Here is a 12856-nt window from a genome sequence, read left to right as displayed (position 1 = left end):
ACAGACAAACAGAAACATACTATGAATTTTGATAGACTAAAAAATATTCAGCTAGGCTAATCCCTAAGGCACCACTAACAAGGAGACTACCCGAGGTTAACACACCGATTTTGTTCAAACTCGGAGGTTAAGTAGGCCTTAATGAATCATGAAAATTCGTAAAAGGAAAAATTTCAACGGGCATTAGTTTTGTCATGGCACCCGGAAATGTTTTTGGCAAACACAAAATGGAAAATTCCTTACCGAAAAAAACATGGGATTTTGAAAAATTCTAATTAAAATGCAAAAACTAGAAAACGTTTATCAAAATTCACGAAAAGAAAATTAAATTGATAAAATTTTCCAAGGGGGCACCCTTAAAAATTTTCAAAATCCCATGTTTTTCCGGTAAGGAATTTTCCATTTTGTGTTGTCTAAAACATTTCCGGTTGCCATGGCAAACTAATGCCCGTTGAAGCTTTTCCTTTTGGGAATTTTCATGATTCATTAAGGCCTACTTAACCCCCAAGTTTGAACCCAATCGGTGTGTTACACTTCGGGTAGTCTCCTTGTAAGTCATCAAGTGACTTTTAAAGCCATTAATTCAGGTGGCCGGGTTACAATACGTAGGAGGGTGGTGGCAAGCCCTACAGCTCCCTACACTGATTATTACCTATAACATCAACGAGTTCTTATGGAAGGGGAAACTGAAGAGCTCGAGGGACAACCCTTTAAACCGGTGGGGAGATAACAGGCAAACTCAACGCAGAAGGAGTTTACACCAGCAAGGATCGAACCCTGTTCCTCTTGCTGGGAGGCGAAAGTGCTAACCACTCCGCAACCCCAAAGTTAGTCAGTAGACGTTTTCATAAACTTATCGTCAAAGTCAAATAATTTAGTTTGGGCTACCGTAACTGGACTTAAAACCAGTTTTCCATTTTACTGCCAAAGCTGTTGTCAAAGTTTTGGCAGGGGGGAGGGGGGAAGGATTTTATTTAAAGAAATAATCATCCAGGCCTAAATTATATACTGAAAATTTTCTGCCGGATGTAGATCTCTAAAAAAATTGTCGTCCTTTTTTTGGTGATGCTGTGGTAAACCACACCCTCAGAAACAAAGTAGTTGCGGCAAGAATTTTTATTAACGTTATACTGAAGGGGAAATGGAGCCTTTCCATAGTAAAACCTCGTTCTTTATCACTTTTAAGGGGTTGGCTACGCCTACTTAAATCCAATCTTGGGGCTGCGATACAAAAAAAAACGAAAGCGGAATCCCAACAAGACAATAAAGAAGAGACGTGGTTGCTTACGGCAGCGAAACAAAGCCGAAATCTGGCCAGCCCCGTCTCGTAATCCCGTTAGAGGTCCTCGAACCTTATCCAGCCGTTTCTCGCAACCCTGAAACCTTTCGGTTTTTTTGACAGTCTTACGTGATGGACCAATTGGATTTCGTTCTGGCGCTTGAAAAATTTCCCAATACATAGACTTTGCCGCCATATCCGCCCACCCGGCAGAGAGTTTAAGTAGTGATTTAGGACAATTCCTCTCTAGTTCCTATACTCATCCTGATGGTATAGATATAAGTGGGGTGGCGCGGTGGTTCGTACTTTCACCTCGCTGCTAGAAAAGCCAGGTTCGATCTCAGCTTGTGGCACTGGATGAAAACTCGGAACAACTCTTTCTTCGTAGAGTTTGCCTGTTATATCCCCACTGCTTTAGAGTTCTTCGGTTTCTCCTTTACATAAGATTAAAGGGAATATAACCTGCTTAGCAATCTTTATGGAAGACCCCTTCAATTTTACAAATTTTTCTGCACAGTGGCGCCAAACATTTCTAAAGCCAAAGGCAGAAGCGGCCAGAGCTGCAAACGTTGGTGTTCCACACCAAATACTTGAGGTTATTTTCCCTTTAAAGTTAACGGTATTAGTAAGTGTAGGGAGCTGTTGGCTAGCGTGGTGTGATGGGCTTGCCACCACCCCCTACGCATTGTAACCTGGTCACCTGATTAAAGGAATTAAAAGTCGCTAGATGACTTGGGCCTAAAGTGGTGCCTTGGGTATTAGCCTAGCTGATTATATTTATTATCAAATCGACCTTCTGGCTGTCAATTTGAAAATACTTTTCTTTTGGTAACTAGAAGCAATGAAACTGTACTGAGTACTTATAAACAACCATAACAGCCACGGTTTGTACAAAAAGTCTATTCCAACTAACACACCAAAGTTTCAAGACCTCAACGAACGAAAATCTAACATTGGCGTTTTACGCACGGGGAATATATTACATTAAAATTCAATCAATAAACAGATCCATAGTGGTTAAATTTAAACTCGAGACTGACTTAAGCCGACTCATTTGCATTTTTGAATTTAAATTCCCAAAACAGGAGATTGGCCTGCCTATCTATATAGGTTAACTTTAAAATTTAAATTTCTTTTAGTAGCTTAATGGCCGAGAAAAATGTCCCGTGGATTTTTCGAAAACGATGGTTTCATTGAGAAGGATTATTTATTTATTTTTGATAAAATAGCGACCATGCACGCGAGTCACCGGTTAAGCCTTATCACCGTGCACCAAAGGAGCAAACGGTACCTCATTGAAAATGTACGCAATTGTTTATGCGAGGCGCTGGGAAACTCCGCGATTTAAAAATTCCCGGCAAATAGACCTCAATAAAATCTGAATAAAGCTCTCATTAACCACATCCCCCAGTCCCTTTCCCCCCTACGGACTGACTGACTGACTGACTGACTCCGCGCGCGAACGCTCGACAGGGAAGCGCGCTTAACGGGTTCGCATCATCCCCATTTTAATAATGACAGTCAAGCTTCGATTTGCGTCGTGGCACTGTCTTTCAGTCTTTAGCTCCACACCGGCAGCCGATCCATTGCCGTCAGGAATCGATAGCGACAACGACTAAGAGCCGCTTTTACCCGCTAAGATTTCCTACAGTTCGCGCCAGGGTCAGTTGTCCGTTGAGTTCCAGTGTCGGTCTCGCGACTAGAGCACTCCGGCGCCCTTTTCAGCAGGGCGATACCCTGTTCTTTCAAGCCCCCACTTGGCACCCACCCCGGCCACAATTGATCGGCTTGAACTGGTCTGCTCGAAAGGCCCGTGCTCGACAGTCAACGTGTCCTATACTTATTTCTATGGTCGTCGCCTCTCTTACTAATACGGATCTACACTCTTCAACGCTCCTCTGGCGCCTAAAAACTGGCTGAACAGTAGCATCGATGAGAGATTTTATTTTATACTGAAATTTTGGGAAAGTATTTTTATGTTCTTTTAATGATTTCTATCCACCATTTCATAATCTTCATTCGATTCAAAGTTCATGACAATTCAGTTGAACGTTTCCAAATCATACGGCTCATTGTTCCGGGAAATAAATATATTTTCAAAAGCTACACCCGTCTTTTAAAAAAAAAACTATTTGAGAAAAATTAAAATTAAAATCAAATTTAAAAACGTCACAATAGTTTTTCTGAAGCTAAACCGGATTGGTTCTAAAAATTAAATCCGTTTTCAATCTCCCGCTGAGCTGTAACTGCCTCAATATTTATTTTATGTATTAAACCATAAGTAAAATAACAGTAATAAATACTACACTTCGTATTGTTCTAATGATTATTTCCTGACCGAACGTTATTTTAGACACCGACACTCTCACTCCAACTTGGACTTGCAACCCAACTGAATAGCATATCATTGTCGTTGGTGGTAGTATATTATATACGCTGTAATAAATTATACTAAAACAATACACTTTTATAAACTATACGAAATAATGTATTTATTTATATTTAGGGATAATTTTGAGACGAGTTTTAGCGTTGCTTTTAAATCCTTTCATGAAATAACCGTAAACGTCTATCCTCTAAACTAAATCAAATAAGACCGATATCTTATTGGTTTCACTAAACATAAATATATTTTTATTATACTAACACAATAAGCTTCTATAAAGCATACAAAAATACACTGCTACAAATTGCAATAAAATAATACGCTATTAAAAATAATACTAAAATCCTAAGCTATTATAAATTATATTAAAATAATAAGCTATTGTAATTGATATTAAACCAATACGCTGTTGTAAATTACCCCAAAATTATACGCTGTTCTAAATTACCCTAAAATAATACGCTGTCATGAGTCACCCTAAAATAATACGCTGTTATAAGTTTCTCTAAAATAATACTCCGTTATAAGTCACCCTAAAATAATACGTTGTTATAAGTTACACTAAAATAACACGCTGTTATAAGCTACCCTAAAATAATAAGTAGCTATAAGTTACCCTAAAATAATACGCAATTATAATTTACCCTAAACTAATACGCTGTTATAAGTTACCCTGATATAATACGCCGATATAAGTGACCCTAAACTAATACGCCGATATAAGTCAACCTAAACTAATACGTAGTTATAAGTTACCCTAAAATAATACGTAGTTATAAGTTACCCTAAAATAATACGTAGTTATAAGTAACTCTAAAATAATACGTAGTTATAAGTTACCCTAAAATAATACGTAGTTATAAGTTACCCTAAAATAATACGTAGTTATAAGTTACACTAAAATAATAGGTAGTTATAAGATACCTAAAATAATACGCTGTTTAAATTTACCTTAAAATAATTCGCTGTTATAAGTTACCTTAAAATAATTCGCTGTTATAAGTTACCCTAAAATAATACGTAGTTATAAGTTACCTTAAAATAATATGCTGTTATAAGTTACCCTAAAATAATACGTAGTTACAAGTTACCTTAAAATAATACGCTGTTATAAGTCACCCTAAAATAATACGTAGTTATAAGTTACCTTAAAATAATTCGCTGTTATAAGTTACCCTAAAATAATACGTAGTTATAAGTTACCTTAAATTAATATGCTGTTATAAGTTACCCTAAAATAATACGTAGTTATAAGTTAACTTAAAATAATACGCTGTTATAAGTTATCCTGAAATAGTACGTTGCTGTAAGTTATCCTAAATAGTACGTTGCTGTAAGTTACCCTGTAATAATACGTTTTTATAAGTCATCCTAAAATAATACGCTGTTATATGTTATACTAAAATAAAATTTACCGTTAAGTAATATACTGTTACAAGTAACCCTACCTAAAATTAATAATTATTTAATTATTAAATATAATACCAAACTATGAAACCAAACTATTTCTATTAAAGGTAATCTGTAACCGTAGTGTCGTTTAAAACCGAAAATTATTTCAAATTGAACCTCTTCGAGGGTTCCGCGCAATCTGTAATTTTGACAGCCGATAGATAATTCCGTTGTACGTTTTGCCACCAATTCAAATATATTTTTAATTCGCTCCTATGAGGGAATCGAAAGACACGGTGCATCATCGACATCCCAAAAAGAAATTAGAGAAAATCCCGTGATTAATTACGGAAACGCCAGATGGCGCCACGAAAACCACTTTCTCTTTCTCGGCTCTTCTACTTTAAAGAGGAACAACAATTCTTCGGGGATGCTTCCCCCTTCCCTCCCCTGTCTTCTTCATTTTTGAAAAGGTCTATCCTAATTCTAAGGCGCAGTCGATAAGGCTCCGAAAAGGGAAATAATCCTTTTTTTAGCCTCTTCAGCAGAATTATCCTTTTCTTCCCATTAATTATGGAAAACCCAATTAAAATCGGGAAAAGAACATTTTTCGTGAACTGATCCGGAATACAGATTCTTAAAATTATTCTTTTTTGGGCTTCATAATTTAATCTTTCTTCGAAAAGACAAAAAGCACGACTTCAAAAACGAAAACATAGTGTCGTTAATTAGCACTAATTAAGGTAATTAGTTAATTATACTCTTTTGAACAAATATTATTGTAATTGTTAATGCTGAATAAATGGTTTAAAAAAAAGTTGTCTAAGTAATAAAATTACGAAGAAAAATAATGTTTCAAGCATGTAAATAGTTCAATAGAGAATAGGGCAGCACCCTGTAAGTCAAGTGATACCCGGGATAAAAACACTCATGTAATCTTTCCACCTTCCTCCTCTTAAAGCTGTAAAACACTTTTGTACGATTGCTATAGTGTAGAGGCAGGAATCCATACCTCTACTTGGAATGCTTATCCTGCCGTATCGCGTAAGATCACTCTGACGGCTTTGGCCCCGCCTACGAGATAAAAAATCCCCTCTGCGCGCGCTCCCCTCTCACGTTGTTGTTTGTTAGTTTTTCACTCGAAGACCTATCGGTACGAGCTATTAGTAAGTTTTTAAATTTCTTCAAATTTGTTTAGGGTTTAGCTTTATTATCCCTTTTCATAATGGACTAATCGACTTATTCGCTAATTTTATCATCCTTTACAATGCAGTCCATAGGTGGTTCCTTTTAACTTAATATTGTTGTTTATTAAGTTAACCTAGTCACGTCAAAAAAAAGTCGTCAGCCACATCGAGACGAAAATCTGCCGCAATAAGCATTCCAAGTAGAGGTATGGATTCCTAATAGGAGGTCGTCGCGCTACGTGGGGTGGCAGAATGGTTAGCACTTTCACCTCGCAGCAAGAGGAGCCGGGTTCGATTCCAGCTTGTGGTACTGGGTGAAAAGTCGGAACAACTCCTTCTGTGTTGATTTTGCAAGATCACTCCCCGCTGGTTAAAGGGGTTCTTCCCCCAAGTTCTTCGGTTTCCCCTTTCCATAAAAACTTGTAGAGGTTAACGGTAATAGTAAGTGTAAGGAGCTGTTGACTTGCCACCACCCTCCTACGCATTGTAACCCGGCCACCTGAAACAGTGGCTTCAAAGGTCGCTAGATGACTGGGGCCTAAGGTGGTGTGTTGGGTATTAGCCTAGCTGATTATTATTATTTATTATTAGCATAGCTGATTATTATTCTTTGTGAACCTCAATACATTCTTGTTAAATTTTTTAATTGGTTCTTAATTTTTTGTTTAAATATTCTACAAGAAAGATAGACAGCTATAAAAAAATTATGAAATTGTTTTAGTCAATTATTTTGTTTCTCATGGACCAAATTCCTATCTACGCCACTGATTAAATGCACGATTCTCAAGCACATATTTATTTTTGGTCTAGACACGTTCGCTTTTCTTTGCTCTAGAATTTTGTCTATCGATAATCCTAATTCAATCAACCACTTTTTTCTTGGACATACAACAGAGAATTGCTATCATGTAGATTTGTAATCAAGTTAAGGATAGTTAATTGCATAGACTAACTCAATACGATTGATTAAGTATTAATCTATAGTGTTATGGAAACAAAAGAAAATATTACGTAAATTCTATTTCCAAACCTAATTTAAAATATTTTAAATTATTAAACCAGTTGTAATTTTAAACTTTGAATCATAACAACTACCTTATTTCAACAAAACCTACAAAAGAAATTGAACTCCGAAATACGTTTAAAGGCTTAGGTTTTCATCTGCCAGTCACCCTTAAAAATTTACTTTCCTTCCAAACCAATACCCTGGTGGTAGGCCAACGTGTTCTGCTGTTGGCCTACCACCAGGGTATTTGTTTGGAAGGAAAGTAAATTTAAAGGGTGACAGGCAGAAGAAAACCCAGGCCTTTAAATTTGTATTCGTAGTGTCATAAATCTATAATTTTGTTCCATAAGTTTGTAACTTTGGGCAATATTTTACAGAGCTAGTAACGGAGTAACGTCATCACTATAAGAAAATCTCCTCCTAGCGAGGCCCTGTCAAAGCTACTTGTGACGCGTTAGCAAGCGGACGCAAAACGGCGACGAAACCCGTAATGCAGTCTGTTTCGTGAATAGCTCTCAATAAAATTTTCGCATGTGAAGAATAGGCAAGATCACACTTACGGAACATAATTATACACTTATGGTAGGGTTTATATTCATAAAGCTTTAAAGAAATTTTAAAATTAAAATCCCTCCAAAAGTATGATAATTCATAAAAGTCAAAATAAAATCACATAATCCACTATTGTACTATAAAATTTCGATTACTGTAAAGAAAATTCTAATACGTGGATGTATTATTTGAAAGGGGCTTTATATGTAAAACAAAAGAATGTCAGATTCTCCGTTCTGGTGAATGAAAAGAGGTTTTCATAAGCCACGCCCCCCCCCCCCCTCCGCCTCCCAAAAAGAAAATCAAGAGAAAATTTCCAAAAGTAGATTTTGTGCGATGGGGAGCTTAAATAAAATAATCCGTTTGAAAATGATGGAATATATTTGGATGTTAGACCTAGAAAATGATGGAAAATATTTCCTCACCTGTCCATATTCTTTTTCGATGGAAGCTCGAAGTTTTGTGAAGTTTCTGCCAATAAAAACGAAAGAAATCAGAAAAATCTTAAAAGAATAGATAAAAATTGATAGATACAGAAATGTTGTAATTTTAAGCCTAACTATTAAAACTGATCTAAAATATATTTTAATATTTTAATCATTTAATAAACCATAAATCAAAAGGCTTTTATTTATTTTTAATTTTAATAATTTAATGAACCATAAATAAAATATATTATATAAAATAATATATTGTATTATGTTATATAATAATATTATATTAAAAATAATTTATATAAATAATATTTTATTTTGCATTATGTAATATAATAATAATAATATATAAAATAAATTGTATAAAATGATGTATTACATTATGTAATATAACAATATTATATTTCAAAAATAATTATATAAAATAAAATAATATAATGCAATATGTAATATAACAATATTATATAAAAATACATTTTATAAAATAATATATTGCTTTTTGTTATATAATATTATTATATTAAAAATTTATTACGTAAATAAAATTATATTTTGCAATATGTAATATAATAATTATGTATAAAAATAATATATTGCATTATGTAATATAACAATATTTTATTTCAAAAATAATTATATAAAATAAAATAATATATTTATTATGTAATATAACAATATTATATTTCAAAAATAATTATATAAAATAAAGTAATATATTGTATTATGTAATATAACAATATTATATAAAAAATACATTGTATAAAATAATAGATTGCTTTATGTTATATAATAGTATTATATAAAGTTATATTACATTAATAAAATTATATTTTGCATTATGTAATATAATAATAATATATAAAAATAATTTATGTATATTGTATTATGCAATATAACAACATTATATTTAAAAAATAATTATATTAAATATAATAATATATTGTATTATGTAATATAACAATATTATATAAAAAATGCATTGTAAAAAATAATGTATTGCTTTATGTTATATAATAATATTATATTAAAAATATATTGCATAAATAAAATTATATATTGTATTGTGTAAGATAACAAAATTATATTTAAAAATTAATTATATTAAATATAATAATATATTGTATTATGTAATATAACAATATTATATAAAAAATGTATTGTATAAAAAATATATTGCTTTATGTAATATCACAATATTTTATAATTCAATATATTGACTTATGGTAGAAATTTCCTAAACGTAAACTATCTACCAAACAGCATATATAAATTTCATAAGGAAAATATAAAAATGGATAAATACGGGCATAAAAGATTAATTTGAAAACGAGTCGAAATCGATTCTGTCAACAGGCATGATTAAATGGGCGAAATTAGTTTCCTAAATCCCCACAAGATGGGGCAACGAGCCGTGAGCGCGACACGATGTCGGCACTTGAGCTAAAACCCTTCCAAGGGCGCGTAGGCGCGGGAGTGTATTTATTAGCGCACTGTCCATCGTTTATCTTAATACCAGTGGACGTAATTGCAACTGGCAGCTACCTCCCCGACTTAGTACATAGATAACAGGCTATTTTTAGATACACATATTTCCGGAAACTGTTAATCCAACGTCTGCATTTGCCTCAATGCATTTCATCCCCTAGAAAAAATATCTTTCCTATTTGAACAGATTTCTGTTAGATAATACGTTATTTCATGATATTAAAATGCTTTATTTGCTAGGAAATGTAATAGGCGTTATTAATAGTACTATATTAGGCCTAACATATCTACCGCAAATAATAATGGTTTTAGTAAAAATATCCTTTTCCTAAATATGAAAACTAACATAAATAATTAAAATATACAAATATAATTACGGTTAATAATAGTTTTAATAAAAAATATCCTTATTTCTAATATCATAATTAAATTCATATAATTTAAATTTTAACCTAGCTAATTGTTACATATTATTTGCATTATATATATTACCTTAAAAAACTATTTGTTATTCTAACAATTCTGTCTTAACACAATCTTTCAAATTACACGTACCCTCTCTAAAAACAAGGCAAAAGATAACATTTTCTAAAAATAACATTTCATCTCCTTTAACGATATTCCAAACGACCTGTAACGATTTCCATCATAAAATTCATATTTTCTCCTGTAAATACCAAGATATTTCAAAGTTTAAAAATTGGTGTTTCAAAACTCCTATATATTACCAAAGTTTATTTTTTGTATTTTATGAATGTTTAAACATTGTGAATATAAATTTCACGTAATTTAACTGCATAGGTGGTTTTTATTAACTTTAACTTACGTTACTTATTATATTACTATTCTAAGGCTAAACAATTACCCCCAAATACAAATATGGTTAATTATAGTTTAAATTAAAATATGATGTACATAATTTAAATATCATACCTATTTTATGTTATAATTTTCAATAATATCTAGGGCTCATGTAAAACATTAAATGTACAAAATAACTACTATAAAAGATGTTGTTTTGCAATGCATTCAATCGATTTTAGTAATATTTTGTGAACATTTAAGGAATGAAATATAGGAAAAAATAAAAGAAAAAATCTAATAAAATTTGTTTCACGTTCTGTGGAAATTTTTCAAAACATGAAAATATTTGCCACATCATTACGAATATCACGCGGTCTGCCCTAAAAGGTTTTTTATATTGAACTGCTTTGTAGCTTAGACATCTGGATATTTGATAGAACCCTACGTAACTATCCAACCCTTCTGTCGAGCATGCTGACACTTAGGATCAACAAAAACAAGGAGAACGGAGCTAAGACAATTTCAAAATTTTCCCCTTCCGACGGCAGCAGGCGCTAAAGCGTCTAACCAATGAAAACTGTACGCAAGAAAATCCACGACTTTTGACGGGTTGCGTTCTCCTTGTGTGTTTGTTGCTCCTAGCTGACACAATGTTTGTCCACAGCGTTGGCAATATTACGAAAAATTGGTTGCATGTACAGTAGTACACGCATTATATTTGAAAATTTCATAACCATAATTTATCGATTCCCAAAAGCATGTGTTTAAAATGTAGTTTCCCCTCTTGTGAAGACTTACTTCCGGTACCTTATAACGACGTCTGTAATCAGCGTTGCCAGACGTACGATAATTATAGTACATGTCGATAATTTTGAGCCCTACGCTATTTTCGTTAATTCAACCATATTGTACCTTTTTTCAAGAATGTATTTATTTTTCTTAAATTGGAGAATGACTATTGGAAAAAAGTCGGAAAATGTCCCTTTTAGGAAATCAATGATTTGATTTTGATTAGGAGGAAGCAGCTTACTCTTCGAGCGTAAGGGGGCTTGCGAGCAACGCTTCAAATTGTCGCAACAAAGTTAGGTTGTAGTTCATTTAAGCGTTAATAAAAAAGTTATTTCTCAAGTTTAACGTCAATATTACAGCAAACTTAAAAATTACTGAAATCGATAATTTTATTTTCAGCCTGGAAATGCTGATTTCGCCTTGTTCCCTTTAAGCCTTGGAGTGTAAAATGACAGAACAGACGAAGTTCTGTACTTATGACGTAGGGGAAGCCGGGTTGGCAGTTTGGCACAATTTTGCCAAGGGTGGAAAAACTAGATTTTTCGGCGGTTTTTTCCACCTATGGTTTTCCTGTTAAAAACCATGTGGAAAATCGTACTTCCATGGTTTTTCCACCTCCAGTGGCAAAATGCAATAAAAAAAAATAAAAGCAGTATATTCTTCTATTCTATTCATTCTTCTTCTGGCCTTTTTTTCATCTCTCCTATTTGCAATGACCAAATTAGTCACTTAATAGATATGTCAATGATTAATTTAGCACGAAAAGAGTTTTTTCCACTTTTTTCCGGAATAATCCAGTTTTTCCCACATGTCCCGGCAAAAGACTGTTTTTTTCCGAGTTTTTGCCAACCCTGAGAGGAAGTGAATCTTCACAAGATAGGGGAAGAAAAGTTTAACATCCCGACTTTCGAAGTCGATATATTGATTTCCACTCAATTTTGAATCTGCCGTTTTTTTACCAGTTTCAAACTTAATTTAAACCATAATATTGGTTTGAGTTTATTTGATCGATTCCCAAATGATCGAACGGGTCCCATTTGATCGAATTTCCATTTGATCGAATTGCATTTGATCGCATGGCATTTGATCGAACGAAATTTGATCGAAAGCTACTGTAGGGTAAAACTACTAGTTTTTGGGAGTAAATCGAAAAGGTAACGGTGCATACGCGCCTACGGCGCGCGTACATCAACCTAACCTAACCTAACCTAACCTGATCAAAAACAACGGGCCGTTATCGTCGATGTCATAACAAATTTCATCATATAGTGTATAAAGTAAAAATATCTTCATCTTTGTGGCTTAATACAGTTAAAGCAATGAATTATTCCATCATTATTCCTTCTGCACTTCATATTGACATTCGGTAGAATAAAAACATACCAACTGGTACTATAAATACTTTTGAATTCGATCAAATAGAATTCGATCAATTGAAGGTTCGATCTTATGAAACAAATGACAAATGGGATTCGATCAAATGGAATTTCGATCAATTGCAACGTATAATGATCGACTGTCGATCACATATTTTTCGATCAA

At 33.2% G+C, this 12856-nt stretch overlaps 1 protein-coding gene across 2 annotated transcripts in view; it reads right to left on the bottom strand.

The window, feature by feature from the left end:
• The window catches only part of nwk (FCH and double SH3 domains nervous wreck), a 51495-nt gene that overhangs the window by 26120 nt on the left and 12519 nt on the right, over positions 1-12856 (bottom strand). For both annotated transcript variants that reach the window (XM_090174461.1, XM_090174460.1), the window contains exon 3: positions 8228-8273. In XM_090174461.1, the coding sequence (XP_090030587.1) occupies positions 8228-8273 (46 nt within the window). The remainder of the gene's footprint in view (positions 1-8227; positions 8274-12856) is intronic.

This window comes from Leiobunum rupestre, chromosome 5 (assembly GCF_980474605.1).
Source record: "Leiobunum rupestre chromosome 5, qqLeiRupe1.1.hap1, whole genome shotgun sequence".
Lineage (NCBI taxonomy): Eukaryota > Metazoa > Arthropoda > Arachnida > Opiliones > Sclerosomatidae > Leiobunum > Leiobunum rupestre.
Note: the sequence above shows the minus strand (reverse complement) of the source record. Positions and strands in the feature narration are given on the sequence as shown.